Source organism: Sinocyclocheilus grahami, unplaced genomic scaffold (genome assembly GCF_001515645.1).
Source record: "Sinocyclocheilus grahami isolate Dianchi unplaced genomic scaffold, SAMN03320097.WGS_v1.1 scaffold89.1, whole genome shotgun sequence".
NCBI lineage: Eukaryota > Metazoa > Chordata > Actinopteri > Cypriniformes > Cyprinidae > Sinocyclocheilus > Sinocyclocheilus grahami.
The window spans coordinates 1,193,002-1,208,808 of record NW_015505268.1 but is presented as its reverse complement, the minus strand read 5'-3'; the positions used below and the strand labels follow the sequence as shown (position 1 = coordinate 1,208,808).

Genomic DNA, 15,807 nt, shown 5'->3' with positions numbered 1-15,807 from the left:
GAGTCAGAGTATTGAACCACTATATGGTTCTAAAATAGAAAAATAGCTTAATGTGGGCCCACCACACTCACTCACTTATACACACACACACACCGTAGCAGGCCTGAAACGTCGCTGGTGTGCGTTGAGGCCAAGTGAAACCTAAAATGGCCGCTTCGCTCTCGAAGAGCACAAATAAAACAAATAAAATGCACCTGAATGAACTTGCAAGAGTTCCAGGATCAGATCCTGGAACTCTTGCAAATCAGATCAGTCCACGTGAGGCGGTGATCGGTCGGCAAACTCTGTGACACTCCCGTGATGCCAGAGGAACCCCTAACCACTCGGCGATTAGGAGCGCTATCTGGATTTCCTCAATGCACTTCACAGTCGATGCAACAACAGTCTGTGCCAATCACTCTGATCACCTCTAGCTCTCTTACAGTCGCTGATTTAAATGATAAACTTGATTTAAGTTTCTCACCAGCGATTCACGTTAGTCCCGTTTACTGTAATGGCGATCAAGCATAAAACCCGCATTTCTTCCGCATCGCGTCGCGTTGACTTCTTTGTGGCGTCGTATTGACTTCACAATAGAATAATATGCTAGTTAACACTTAAACGATACAGTTCTGACTATGTTTATCACAAAATAAAGTGATGCATTTTCTGTTATCATACCGACAACATCACCTACGAACTTCTTTTTTCACCTCCTCTCTCACTCCCCCGACTGACATTTTCCGTGGCCAATCACAGTTGCCCTACTTGACATTAGGCGGGATTAAGTCACTTTTCAACCAATAACATTAAATCAAACACAACTTCTTGACACAGACATTTCTGAACAGGTACAATTTTTTATATAAAAAATATAGAAACACTTTTGTCACGAGGGAAAAAATAAGTAAATAAATAAATGTAAATAAATGCTTATATTAATAATAAATTAACCCAGGATTACATAAGGACTGTGGTTAACACAAGCTCAAGATATTATGTTTTATTCTACAACATAAAATACATTAGGAAAAACAACTTGTGATTTTTTTAAAGCTTTTACCTGTCTTCAAAAAGACGGTTGCTCACAAGTGGCTAAATGGGTTTAAACAAGGCCTAAACTCAACATAGCTGCTAACTGTTTCTCAACAAATGCTCACATTTATGAAAATCCAGCATTTCCAGTTATTCTATATTTCTGCAGTACTTCACACACAACATAACTGAAACAATATTACTTTGTATGGATATTATCTATTGATGCTGCTCTTCAAAACACTGCTGTTGATCAGCCACCATGAATTCTTAGCAGTTTGACACTGCATCAGATTGGAATCCAACAACAACTTGTCTCTGTGAATTAGGATGTTACTCAATACTATGTGTAACATGACTAAATTCTTGCAAATTATCAACCACATCCTTCCTAAAAATAAGCTGAAACAACGTAGTGCTCGTGAAACTTCGTGAGATTTTCATCACACCAAAGAACATGTTTTATACAAAGTTGCATCTGTAACAAATGCCCACAGCAGGGTGTTGTCCCCTGGGCTTATCTCAGTCAGACACCATGGAGTCGTGCTCTGGATGGATCTTCAGTTGGTAGCCTATGGCTTTTCCATCTGCTCTGATTTTCAGATAGTACCTTTTCTAATGTGACACCACTTGTAGAGTTGCACCACAGCCGTTCACAAGTTCTTACTTAAATGGAACATATAGTCCACACTAAAGGCTTAGTAACTACTAGTTAGTGTCAGTAGTGTGTAACTAACTGTACTTTATTTGGTTTCACAATTTGTACTTGAGGCAGAATCTACACTATAAACATAAAGGTTCCAAAAGGGATGCCATAGAAGTACCAAGAATAAAGACATTTTGGTCATACTTTATTTCAAGGTCCAATTCTTGCCATTAACAAACCATTAATTACAATTTTTTAAACAATAAATTCTAGTTTGCTGCATATTATTAGTAAGGTAGTTTTTAAGTTTAGGTATTGGGTAGGATTAAGGGATGTAGAATATTGTAATCTTTTGAAGTCCTGTCACTAGCCTTTTAATGCCAAGGATACATCTCAGAAATAATTGCCCTGATTTATTCTGTTGTAAACTTGTTATCATGTCCACTAATTAACTTACTCCCTAATGGCAATGCATTCCAGGGGGAGAAAGTAAACCATGTGATGCGCTCAGCTTCCTGTGTCCTGGAGCAGGCGTATCAAATGTCATTTCCATATGGTTTAATACTCATGCTGTGCAAACGCACTCCATCAACACATGCACATCTGCTTGTGCCAAAATGAAAAGGGAAACCACATAGATGTGTATTTTTGGCACAACGCTATGAACAGCACTTCATTGCGAATATATCACGACACCTCCAGTTGGTAAGTGATATGTGGCTACAGTGGAGTAAAGCGGGACAGTGAATGGAGATGCTTATACGACTAAGCACACAAACTCACTCATTTCTCTGGAGCTGTAGAATCAGATCTTCTCCCGCAGTAATTTTGACCTCTGCCTCAGATGGATGCTGGGAAGGTAAATCAATCAGGTTAGAATAGAATTACCCAATAAATTCCATTATGCAAAAATGGTGGTAGATAGGCTACATGATAATGTAAAAAAAAAAAAGTGGGGTCCAAAAACATGAGAGCATACTGAGAGAAGAAGAATATACTGTGTGTATATATAAAAACTAAATTGAGCAAATTTAAACTAAATATATGCTAAAAACAGAAATATTCTAAGGTTCTTAAGAATATTCTAATATTAATAATTCTAAGTCACTTATCACATTTATTTAATAATTTACTTATATAACTTTGTTAAACTGATTAGTTGAATTTTGGTTTACTAAAGGTCAAATGTTTTTTTCTTCTTCTATAAACACAAGATGATTTTTCGATTATTTTAAATCATTCTGGATAACATACACAAATGAGTTCATTACAATATACCAAGACTTTTGAAAACATTTTTAGTTCAACTTTTCACTGAAATTATTATTCTGAAATATAATGTATTGAATTAGATAATTTTAAAGTTTGATTCACAAGCCATCTTACGACAAATGAAGCCTGCAAATGTGTAGTTTGACAATATAAAGCACAATGAACCTCTGATGCACTATACTAGAATGATTCTCATTCTCAAAACAACAATACTTAGAGTCAGCATTACCTTAGAGCCCTCATGAGATCTTTTGTATCTGGCTGGGCTGATCCACTTTGGATAAGTGATAAAGTGCTCCGGGTTGTCATGGATGCGAGACGAGTCTCTATGACAACGTTTATCTAATAGTGCAAAAAATTAATCACGTTACCAATAAATAATCAATCTGACCAAATTTGTAGCCAGAGTTCCAGCGCTCAACATCTTCTACTCCACGAAGACTTACACGAAACACAACAATGAGCACCCGGTATTATTGCACAATAACTACATATAATAACACTCACCCGTATTTATGTCCTCGCCATGTGCAGCGCATCTTAAAGAGAGATGTAAACAACAACAACATAACAATAAAAATAATCGGAACTGCACTGCGCCCGCGACCATGCAGCGATTCAAATGCACGCCCTGAAGCATCATAACATGTAAAAATTAAAAAAAAATGCACGAAATAAACGAGCCGTGCACGATGAATTATCATCGATTATGAACAGCATTCATAATGAACAGCCAGCACCGATGTGTGTCTGTAGAGACCAAACAGAGGCAGTGAGAGAGCGCATCTTTAACCACCTCCCCCTAGCCTGCCTCCAACCATTCATAAAAAACATCTATCTGTCCTGAACTAGTAGACGTCCTCAGTCTTCAATGGCATGTACAGTTGTTACTGTCACAACATGCTGTTATACAGTACTGTTATAATTTAAGCACAAAATGAGGTCAGGGATACCCAATATAACCTTATATGAAATAAAATACTCCTCGACACCAAAATAAACTAGCAGAGTGAAGTGTAAATCATTCAAACTAAAAGAAACCGAGATTTCCATCAGCAGCCTGCATACTGAGTGAGCTATAATAGCCTACTGACCTTTGCTTAAATATTAGTGGTAAAAATATCAAGTTCATGCTTGGTCTTGAAAGGCACTTACAGTTGTTACAGTGACGGTGTACATTCGCTGTTATAATTTAAGCACGAAACGAGGTCAGGGATACTATTACACACTACACACAACATTGTGTGTAATAATATACACCTTGGCTTCAAACCAGCTAGCATAGAGAGTAGTGTAGAGGGGAGATGTTGGTGCTTGCGGTGATTCATTCAAACTAGAAGTATAGATAAGGGGAGAGAGAGATTTCGTGATCAGACTACATGCTGTGTGAGCAATAATTCTGTGACTTCATCTAATTGCGTCCAACATCAAAGTACAGGAGGGACCAGACCAGCACACACCAGATCTGTCAAAGCTTTGATATTACATTTTTAAAGCAAAAATGTGGGTTATATTGGGGGCCAGTTTTATATATATACAGGGCTCCAGACTAACATTTGAGAGCAGTGGCACCAGCGCCACTAAATTCTACAGATGGTGGCGCCAGGAGCAGATTTGGTAGCGCTGGGGGTGGTATTAAAATATAGATAATTTAATCATAAAATTAATATTGTTTTGCAGGTGCAGTTACTAATAATAGTTCATGTTCATTTCTTGTTTTTCTTTTGTTATTATTTATACAGATTTGATAGTAAAGCACGTAGCTTGAGTTAAGATGCATACAAAATTTACTTGTATCAACAGTAACAGGTGCAAAATCTAATTATTATATAGACATTTTATATATTCCACTCTTATTAAATGTACCATTATTCTTCTAGTATATGGAACTGACCAACTTCAGTGATTCATGTGTGATTTAAGTAGCAAGTTGAAGAAAAGTTTGCTTTTCAAGGTACTTTGTGACTTTTCTTAAAAAGTGTAAAATTATGACAAAATCAGATTTCTTGATCATTTGAAGATGCTGTCTACTGGTTATAATTGTGATTTAATGTATTTTTTTTATTTTACGTAAGTGTTTGTTTACCACAAAGTATATTTTGGTCATCCCATTAAAAATAACATTCAAACTGGATTATTTTAGAGCTTTAAAGTGCTGGAAATAGTTGTGTGAAATGCTTGAAAGCCATTGAAAAGTGCTTGAATTTCTCTCTCAAAAGGTTGTAGAAACCCTGAAATGAATGATGTAATGCATTCGACTCTTTCTACCACAACACCATGGTTACAGTTAGTGTTACCGCTTCTGGTTTCCTGACGTATGCCAGCGCTGTTTAAAACGGAGAATTCTGTGCAGAATTTGAATGCTTCTCACTGGATCTCGCAGCACTGTTGCATCTGTGCAGTAACAGTGTCGCGAAATCAACTTTGGCTCCCGAGTAAAACTGGGACAAGTTTGTTTGCGTCGCGGTGTGAGCTGATAAGCGGTCCACGCTGTGCAGCTGAAATGTAGCACGGTTTAATTTCGCGTTCATTTCGTTTGGCGTTTGATGTTTCTCAAATGCAACAGAAATGGCAGCGCTTATGAGTTGAACAACGCGGTGGTCGCGCCAGTGCGACCGCTCACAAAAATTAGTCACACCGGCAGAAAAAATGGTCGCAGTCTGGAGCCCTGCTATAGTTTTTTTTGGGGGGGGTAATCAACATTATACCACAAATGCTGTGGATTGAGCTCAACTTGAACAGCTCTTTAAACAATGCACAATTGTATGTGCTTTTATGGAATTATAAGATTCACATTTATTTTAAATCATCCAAAAATTGGCCATTGGACATTTACTTCTATCATAAAGGCCTCACCAAAACTTTATTATTATTGGATAAATTTTTGCTTCTTTTTTAAGAAAAAGGGGAACAAATCTAAATAATTTTTGTTGTAATCAACATTATGCCACAAATGTTGTGGACCAAGTTTAACCCGAAATATTTCTTAAAGTAATTATTTAATTCTTATTTCATTACATGTGCCCCATTGTACAGGATATGTAATGACACTGAAATTTGGCTGGAGAAAAACTGACTTTTTAAAGTCATCACCACACAGAGAGGAGACAGTAGGGGGTGAGGGGAATAACAAACTATAAGACACAGAAAGTTTTTTTTTTTATTATTAAATACCAAAGGGAAAAATGAACTTGCATTTGGTCTGGTAGTCTTTTAACCATGTGATCAACACTGGTCACTTTCCAGAATGTCTGGATGTTCTTCCCAGAACTGATCTCCAATGATATCACAGGAATGACTTGTGACCTTCTTTCTTGTCCGTGTTACATTTATTTCTGTCTCTCCTTCATCTGGCCGCTTGATCAGTTTAGTTGTGGTTTCATTCACCTAAAGAAAAGAATTTGAGAATTTAAGATAATAGATAGTTAAGATAATAGATAGTTTAAAGAACAAATTTTTTTGCAACTGCAGCTTACCTTTTCCCATATTAAAGTCATGCCTTTTTTGTGCAGTGGGGATTCATTACTGTAATTGATATTGAACTCCGAAAACAAGATCTCATTCTTATCTGCTGCTTGTGTTCCCTGTATATGGGAAAAATTATGCAACTTTTTAGTTTCTTTATTACACACTAGTTATGTAATATGAACAGACAAAATAACTGTACTGGAATTAGGTAGTTTTAATTAAACTTATATGGAAAAATTAAATCTAATAAGGCACAATTAAACATTTATGTATTATATTGGTAATTAAGTACTGATTATGTTTCTGGTTAAATCTGTTTATTGGATAATATTTCTAAAAGACAGACAAAACCTAGTCAGCTTTTATATACTGCCATGTTCATATTACATTAGTGACAAGCATTCTCAATCCAAATCTATATGATAACTGGTCTAGAAAAGAAAACAATTAACAAATAATACTTTAATTGATCATACACTGAGTCTCTCCTCAGCTTGTGTTGTGGTCAGTCCACCTTTCTGCACCAGCGTCCAAAACGTAGTGTTGTACAAATTGTTAATGTGACCTGAATAGAAATAACAAATGTGAAATGTAAAAAATGTGAGATTCTGAAACAATTCTAAATCCACTGTTAAATATTTAAATAGTCTCTATAGCTAGACGTTCATTTCTAAGACCCCTAAAAATAATGGATGTTATTTTACATTTATATTTTAATGCACTATCAAAATACAATATATTTATGTTATTGACATATAGAACGTGTACATTAATGCTCCATTACAAGCAAACATTTTAATATTACCATATTAACAATCAAAGGCTTGTCATTAAATAAAGTACAATCACAGGAAAAATCAAAAGTCAAAAATGATTCCACTTCATTCTATTATACTGTTTTAAACACGTTACAGTCAAACACAGAAAACAAGATCTCATTCTTATCTGCTGCTTGTGTTCCCTGTATATGGGAAAAATTATGCAACTTTTTAGTTTCTTTATTACACACTAGTTATGTAATATGAACAGACAAAATAACTGTACTGGAATTAGGTAGTTTTAATTAAACTTATATGGAAAAATTAAATCTAATAAGGCACAATTAAACATTTATGTATTATATTGGTAATTAAGTACTGATTATGTTTCTGGTTAAATCTGTTTATTGGATAATATTTCTAAAAGACAGACAAAACCTAGTCAGCTTTTATATACTGCCATGTTCATATTACATTAGTGACAAGCATTCTCAATCCAAATCTATATGATAACTGGTCTAGAAAAGAAAACAATTAACAAATAATACTTTAATTGATCATACACTGAGTCTCTCCTCAGCTTGTGTTGTGGTCAGTCCACCTTTCTGCACCAGCGTCCAAAACGTAGTGTTGTACAAATTGTTAATGTGACCTGAATAGAAATAACAAATGTGAAATGTAAAAAATGTGAGATTCTGAAACAATTCTAAATCCACTGTTAAATATTTAAATAGTCTCTATAGCTAGACGTTCATTTCTAAGACCCCTAAAAATAATGGATGTTATTTTACATTTATATTTTAATGCATTATCAAAATACAATATATTTATGTTATTGACATATAGAACATGTGTACATTAATGCTCCATTACAAGCAAACATTTTAATATTACCATATTAACAATCAAAGGCTTGTCATTAAATAAAGTACAATCACAGGAAAAATCAAAAGTAAAAAATGATTCCACTTCATTCTATTATACTGTTTTAAACACGTTACAGTCAAACACATTTTATCACTAAATCTACTACAAAATACATTCACTTACAATCTGCCTGTCTCCAGCTTAGATAGTCTCTTAGGTTACGATTGCTCGGATACAGAACCACCCTGCCATCAAAGCTGGGAGGGTACAGCAGCGGCTGCTCCCCAAAATACTCCTTCCAGTAGTAAACGAAGCTAGAGGAAAACTGGGATGTCACATGGGTCATTAGTTTACTGTAGAGAGAAAGGAAAATATTTAATGGGTGAGTTTCCTAGAAAGCATAACACTGGACAACTATCTTCCAGCTGTGGTGTTTGGCATCAAGATGGTAACTTAAGCAGATTCTGGCAATGTGTCAGCATTGTACCTGGCCCTTCTTTTGAACCAAGTGCTTGATCTTTTGAACACAAAGCTGAACTCATCACTCTGTCCATAGGCTATAGTGATGTCCTCCAGCTCTTCCATGACTGAACGGGCACTGCGACTCATCAAACCCAGAGCTCGGTTATCACTGGGCTTCATGAAGTTATGCTGCTCAGAAAACCTGGAACCAAAAAGATCACTCTGAAAATCACTTCAGTCATCACTCATTTTCTACCCTCCACGAAATTGTACAAACACAAGACTGCAATAGCATGTTGTAACTGCACAGAAGCACTTACTTGTGGAAGTTGCGTCCATCTAGCCGAACCACAATGTAACAGTTTCTCAAACATGTGTCGTCGAGCTCAAAGTTTCTCACGTATTCAAATTTGCTTTTGGCCATGACAGATGATGTACTGAAATTAAGACCTAAGAGTGTCTTGTGCTCTGTAAGCCCTCTAAAGTTGACCGATAACAGTCTTAGCATAAGGATATTAGGAAAAATACGAGTTATTGAATATGTTTAACTTAAAACATGCCGTTAGTTCAGAATATTTGTGAGGCGTAACCCGATAGCTTTAGAATTAAATGTTAATTTTCATGTCTCGGGAAGAGCTTCAACGAGTGTTTATCTTAAAACGAGTTGTGTTTTTAAATATTTAACATTATACTGTTTACAAAATATTATTCTTTAACCGGAAGTATGTGGTGACAAAACTCACATGTGCGTAAGCGGTCATTGTATTGGTACGTCCCTTATAGAGTCCCTCAAAATACAGTTCTGAAAATGTTGTTCCGCCACACAGTTTACGAAACATCAGCCATATTTAAAAGCGTAATGACTTGCATCTGACACAAATCAAACATTTCTGTCAGCAATGTTTTTAATAGAACGAGGTGTTTCATCGGTAATTTTGAAGAGAGTTCAAATATCATGCAAAGAAAAGCAAGACAAAATGAAGCTGGTCGGTCTTACATTTGTTAGGCCAAGTGTTTATTTTATTAGCAAAAAAAATGGTAAAGGTACAAATGGTCTTCCCACAGCTTGTCATCTGTCATCGTGTCACATTTCCATTTTTGTTAGATTTTTTAAAACATATTTTGAAAAATAAGCTGAAACTCCAAAACTTCACTGTCATTGTATTGGTACGTCCCTTATAGAGTCCCTCAAAATACAGTTCTGAAAATGTTGTTCCGCCCCACAGTTTACGAAACATCAGCCATATTTAAAAGCGTAATGACTTGCATCTGACACAAATCAAACATTTCTGTCAGCAATGTTTTTAATAGAACGAGGTGTTTCATCGGTAATTTTGAAGAGAGTTCAAATATCATGCAAAGAAAAGCAAGACAAAGTGAAGCTGGTCGGTCTTACATTTGTTAGGCCAAGTGTTTATTTTATTAGCAAAAAAAAATGGTAAAGGTACAAATGGTCTTCCCACAGCTTGTCATCTGTCATCGTGTCACATTTCCATTTTTGTTAGATTTTTTAAAACATATTTTGAAAAATAAGCTGAAACTCCAAAACTTCACTCCTAAAACATTGCACTCAGAGCAGTTCCTACAGAAATAAAGGAAGACATTTATATTATAGAAAGAAATATGTTAAAGAAAGACAGGACAGTATCATGAAACCAACTGACTTAGTAGAAAATCAAAGCACTATTTACTCAAAGTCACCCAGATATGATAAAACTGACACATTAGCCTACTTGCTTTTAGTACTAATATTTTTCATTTTAACATGTGGTAGGTGGTCACACATCTACTGTTTATAGGTATACTGATCACATCCTCTGGATGAGCATAGCAAACAACACTCTTAAACATAGATATGAAAAGCGAAGTGAGATATCATAAGGTCCTCCACCTCAGCAGCGGCCGTCTCTCACAATCAAAATGTCTGCATTAGTGTGCCTAAAAAACAAACACCCTTTCAGTGATTCAAAATCCCAGCATCCGTACCATAACTCTTACTAGCTAACAACAAAATCCATACAGTAATGCTGTTATCCCACACAAACAGAAGCAAATGAATGGACTCACATTCTCTGCACACACAGGGTGCATTCATTGACGTATGTGATGCCATCATTACCACATACGGGAGAGTAGTTGAGAGGGCATGCTTGATTGACGCTCAAACCTCCACATGCAGGCTGTCAGATTAAAAACACATACACAATTCATAGTTATGCATCATAAATCATCTCCTAATAGGTGTTTGTTCTGAGTTTTAGTGCATAAATGGACTTACCCTGCGGTAGAGTCTTGATTTATCCTCTGCACCTGAAAAAAAAGGTGTACTGTCAGATTAATCTCATTGCAATAATTCTGTAGTAAATTGCAAATGGCACACATCAATGATTAAAATAATAAAATAACAAGAGTGCTCTTTAAAAATTCCAATGGGAGTGACTTACCCACAGAGAGGATGAGGACCAGGCTCATCAGAACCACTGCTGTTCCAGTCATGATATTTAAATGAAGGAACTCTGGATTTTAAAAGGGTAATCTGTATTTGTAAGTTCAGGCAGAGAGCTTTTACTTTGCAACTGATGACTTCCAGCTCGTTTATGAGTGTTGTACTGTTGATGACCGGCAACATATAGTTTGAAAGTGAGGAGGAGGAGGAGAGGTGCTGATATTTTGACGGCTCTCCGCCCCACCTACCCACCGTCAACAACACTGAGAACAGAGCCTCTCTATTGTCTCTCTCTTCATTACGGGATAAACATTCCAGTCTGTCCAAAAATTGCTGAGCACAATCCAAAATGCATTGGTCTGTATAATATCCCTCAAAACAGGTCTGGCTGGGAGGTGTGTCCCTCTTTATTGGCCCCAAAGTGAAATAAATGGAATTCCACTAAACATGGAATGCAGTTAACAATAACTATGTAATGTAATATTTCACTACATAATTTAGATATGTAAATATTGGATTGATAAACACTTTGAACTTAAAAATGTATAAGTGTAGCAAAAGAGAACATCCTCTTGAAAATTTGTAATTCTTATGAAAAGTGCAAAATGGAACTCCCGATTTTAACAATTATATAGTGTTATAGAGGTGGAGTGAAAATATTGAACAAAACAGAGAAATTCTGGCAAATTGAACCAAAAATAAATCAAGTAATTAAAGCGACAAATAAAAGTTTAAAGGTACTATATTCTACTTGATTTTTTAACTACAACCCCCCCCCCACACAGGCTATCTTTAAATAATTGAAATAATAAATTGTAGAAATAATTAATTGACGAAAGAAATGCATACATGTTTGGAATGGTGAGTAAATTATGACAGAATTGTTGTTTTTGGTGGACAGTCCCTTTAATAACTTAAATGAACAGTAATAACTTTAAAAAAATCACAAAGTCATCGTATTGATACTTTTATGGATTTTTAATGTGTGTTTTGGAGTTTTACAGCTGTAAATTCAACATTTCTTTGTGTGTGTGTGTGTGTGTGTGTGTGTGTGTGTTTTGCAAAAAATAAAAGAAATAATTAATTGACGAAAGAAATGCATACATGTTTGGAATGGTGAGTAAATTATGACAGAATTGTTGTTTTTGGTGGACAGTCCCTTTAATAACTTAAATGAACAGTAATAACTTAAAAAAAATCACAAAGTCATCGTATTGATACTTTTATGGATTTTTAATGTGTGTTTTGGAGTTTTACAGCTGTAAATTCAACATTTCTTTGTGTGTGTGTGTGTGTGTGTTCTGCAAAAAATAAAAAAATCTGCATATTGTGAGGGTGAATAAATATACACACAAAAATAAACAGAAGAGACTACTTAAAAAAAACAAACATTTCTAGCATTTTTAGGGCAAACTGTTTCCTTAATGTGCAAAGGATTCGTATTTGTTTATGTCATACATCTAGGTTGACAACCTGTATCTAATCCTTATAGCTGTGCAATGTTTTTTTAAATAAATGTAATACGTTAAAGGCTGATAATAATAATAATAATAATAATACATTAAAAAACAGCCCACTTAAAAATGTACACATTGCACAAGATCTGATTGTTTTACGCAGCGAATTGGAACAGTACTTATCGGCTTCCGTACTGAGAGTGAACTTCGTTCAGTACTGCACGTCTCATCTGGCTTGTCTATATTCACGCTGCAGCTACAGTTCAGATCCAAACTGATCAAATGATACAATTACGCGCTATTTGCCGGAACGCGTCACGTCACGCAGAACACCGTCTGTCTGTCAAAAGCCGACCTACGGTGAGTTTAATCATAGTTTTACACATTGGGAAAGAGCTCACGTTCAACAGTTTAAGTTTTCTTTACAGAACAGTTGGATGACACTGAACCCGTGTGACTTTTGAATGGCACTGAATTAAAAGACAAACGCTAGTTTTTTGGAGGTGTGTCAGAGGACGCCCCAACATTGTAAGTCATATGATCATGTAACTCCATTGTTACATTGTTTGTTAGGACCTTGGCAGTGTCAGGAGTTACAAAAGTATGAAATCATTGCAGAAGTGTTTAATAGACACAATGTGTTTCATTAATGTTGGAGGCCCATATTTTTCATGCATATATTAATTATATAGTGAGGTCCAAATGTTTGAGACTACTGGTAAAAATGCTTATAATTTACATTCTACTGCAAAAATGAATAACAAATTATATTATGAGCATTACAGTTTCTGTGAAAAGTTTAAATGTCTTAATATGACTCTTTATGACAGCAGCAGTTGAGCTGCATAAACTCCAACCATTTATAAAAACCTGATGACCGTGTTCAGCGGCATGATTTGAGAAAGATCCAAAGAGCATCTTGTGAAAATCAAGAAAATCTGACCTTTTGTGCATAGGAGTTCACAAGGCTTTGCTTATTTGATTAGTGACTTAAATAGTGCAAAAACGTAATGCCTTTCTTCTTACATTTCCATCTTTAAAGGTCCAAAAGAAAATGAGTTCCCAATGCGGTCTGAGACTTTTTGACCTTTCTATAGTTATACACAGTGTGTCTAGCTGTACAGGATTTGGGACATCATTTCCAGACCTTTGTACTTCAGTGGGAATTGGCTGGTCTAAGCCTGTAGTAGAATGTAAACATTTGAACAGTTTATCTTAAACATCACATGTTAGTTTCAAGGTTTTTAAAATCCACTCAATGCTTAGGATGGGGGCTGTGCCTTAAAAAAATCTTAGGAAATTGAAAGAAACAGAAGCAGAAGTCTGGAGCTGCCATTTCTTTGAGTCAGTTTTATGTGATCTCATGGTTCATATAGATTCAGACAAGTGTAGTTGAACAGTTCTAATAATGACCACATGGTGACACTAGCAGTTTGTTTTCCATTTCCCAAGCAGCCCAGGGCATGGATCTCCACCGGACCTCAGCAGCAGCATGGAACCTTCTATGAGTTCCGCACCTATTACATCCAGCCGCATCTCAACGCTGCCTTCCTCAAACTGACCACTGAGAAGATCCACCTGCGGACAGCCCACTCAGAGCTCATTGGATACTGGAGTGTGGAATATGGAGGTCTCAATCAGGTTTTCCACATCTGGAAGTATGGTGAGAATGACTGAAACGTCTAATCTATGCTTTTAAAACTGTCTAGGATTCATCAATACGTAAAATGCAACAAAACATCTACATTTCTGACCTAGGGAGCCTGACTCTTTAATTCTAGGGGTTGGCAGGTCCCACATTAGCTGAGGCGTCCTGCTTCATTACCACTTATTTAAAACACTTGTGTTGTGCTGGCAATTTTTTACCTGGTCAAAAATGACTGGCCTTTTAAAAACTCAATGTAAATTCCACATCTGGAAGTATGGTGAGAATGACTGAAACGTCTAATCTATGCTTTTAAAACTGTCTAGGATTCATCAATACGTAAAATGCAACAAAACATCTACATTTCTGACCTAGGGAGCCTGACTCTTTAATTCTAGGGGTTGGCAGGTGTCCCACATTAGCTGAGGCGTCCTGCTTCATTACCACTTATTTAAAACACTTGTGTTGTGCTGGCAATTTTTTACCTGGTCAAAAACGACTGGCCTTTTAAAAACTCAATGTAAATCCCTTATTATGCTATATTATTATCACCAAATCTTGGATTCAATTTTTAGTCAACTTGCTTTCTCATAGGTCTCATTGATCTGAGCTTATGCACCCCAGTTTTTGAGTGAAAAATGCCAAAATGAACCACAATGCTTTTTTTCACTCAGAAACTGAGCTCAGATCAATAAGGCCTACAATTGATCATTTCCAGGAAGTAAAACAAAATATGTACTAATTGAAAGAAAACTATTTGATTAAAAATGTACAAGCATTTTTTTTGTAGTCTGGACTTTTTGACTGGGAACACCACAAGTGTTCAAGATGAAAAAAAAATAAAAATAATAAAAAGAAAAAGTTTTAAGTTTTAGTCTAGTGTGATAACATTACCTAGCATTTTCAGGAAAAAATAAAATCCTCTCCAGGTCAAAATGACCGTAACACAAATGAGGGATAACCATTTTAAACATTCTTACAGTTAATGCAGTAAACAAGTAATCTTACTAAGATAATATGTATTTTATTTAAAATGTCTAAAAGCACAATGCAGCTCACATGCTACTCCATAAGAAACACTTCTTTCTGTCTTTGCTTTAATGGTGTTTAGATAGCTATGCTCAGCGGGCATCAGTGCGGGCAGCCCTGGCTCAAGACCCCAACTGGATTGAGCAGTACATCTCTAAAGCGATGCCCATGCTGAGCTCTCAGGATAATGAGGTGACGTACCTCGTACCGTGGAGCAAAGTTCAGAAGCCACCCAAAGATGGAGGTGAGAACTGTGCATTAACATTCATGCATTGATTTTCAAAGGGGCACCAATGCATGCTCACATGGTACTATAGGTGATATAAACATAAGCAAAACAAATGTAACAACTTATTGATTGATCATAATGACTGTCATTATAATTGTGCATAAGTTCATAAATTGTGAACAAAACTAAAGTTAGACAGATTTCAAATGCTCTAGGCAAACTGATCTAATTGGCTTTTTTTGAAAAATGTTGTTTATTTGTAGGGGTTTTCGAGCTGGCCACCTTCCAGATGAAGTCAGGCGGTCCTGCGGTGTGGGGCAAGACGTTTCAGGCAGCAGTGGGCACCCACACAGGGTCAGGATACGCCCACGCAGTTGGGGTTTTTCACTCTGAATTTGGACTGCTCAATCAAGGTGAGTGTAGACAAGAATATATGCAAAATCATATTTTTCATAGTTACAAACTGTAATTTAAATATACACTAGTGTCCAAAAGTTTGGGGTCAGTAGGGTTT

General features: G+C 36.0%; 4 protein-coding genes across 5 annotated transcripts in view; 1 reads left to right on the top strand and 3 right to left on the bottom strand.

Moving 5' to 3' along the window:
* Positions 1-3,745, bottom strand: part of LOC107587108 (disintegrin and metalloproteinase domain-containing protein 19-like) — a 34,004-nt gene extending 30,259 nt beyond the window's left edge. Inside the window, exons 1-3 of the mRNA XM_016274752.1 lie at positions 3,440-3,745; positions 3,162-3,274; positions 2,444-2,511 (exon numbers count right to left, since the gene is read on the bottom strand). Of these exons, the coding sequence (XP_016130238.1) occupies positions 2,444-2,511; positions 3,162-3,274; positions 3,440-3,575 (317 nt within the window). The 5' untranslated portion in view covers positions 3,576-3,745. The remainder of the gene's footprint in view (positions 1-2,443; positions 2,512-3,161; positions 3,275-3,439) is intronic.
* A 1,878-nt stretch (positions 3,746-5,623) lies between these two features.
* On the bottom strand, positions 5,624-9,345 carry LOC107587123 (probable tRNA(His) guanylyltransferase). Its single transcript, XM_016274763.1, has 6 exons — positions 8,808-9,345; positions 8,513-8,689; positions 8,209-8,378; positions 7,722-7,810; positions 6,409-6,516; positions 5,624-6,319 (listed from the first exon to the last, which is right to left on the bottom strand). Exons 1-6 carry the CDS (start codon positions 8,993-8,995, stop codon positions 6,158-6,160), a joined length of 894 nt encoding a protein of 297 aa, XP_016130249.1. The 5' UTR covers positions 8,996-9,345; the 3' UTR covers positions 5,624-6,157.
* A 412-nt stretch (positions 9,346-9,757) lies between these two features.
* Positions 9,758-11,150, bottom strand: LOC107587122 (probable pancreatic secretory proteinase inhibitor). Its single transcript, XM_016274762.1, has 5 exons — positions 10,932-11,150; positions 10,766-10,797; positions 10,555-10,667; positions 10,379-10,425; positions 9,758-10,069 (listed from the first exon to the last, which is right to left on the bottom strand). Exons 1-4 carry the CDS (start codon positions 10,981-10,983, stop codon positions 10,380-10,382), a joined length of 243 nt encoding a protein of 80 aa, XP_016130248.1. The 5' UTR covers positions 10,984-11,150; the 3' UTR covers positions 9,758-10,069; position 10,379.
* A 1,412-nt stretch (positions 11,151-12,562) lies between these two features.
* The window catches only part of nipsnap3a (nipsnap homolog 3A (C. elegans)), a 4,898-nt gene continuing 1,653 nt past the window's right edge, over positions 12,563-15,807 (top strand). Inside the window, exons 1-4 of one of the 2 annotated variants that reach the window (XM_016274692.1) lie at positions 12,563-12,750; positions 13,843-14,053; positions 15,147-15,308; positions 15,557-15,706. In XM_016274692.1, the coding sequence (XP_016130178.1) occupies positions 12,673-12,750; positions 13,843-14,053; positions 15,147-15,308; positions 15,557-15,706 (601 nt within the window). In that variant the 5' untranslated portion in view covers positions 12,563-12,672. The remainder of the gene's footprint in view (positions 12,751-13,842; positions 14,054-15,146; positions 15,309-15,556; positions 15,707-15,807) is intronic. The other variant, XM_016274693.1, reaches the window with a different exon arrangement.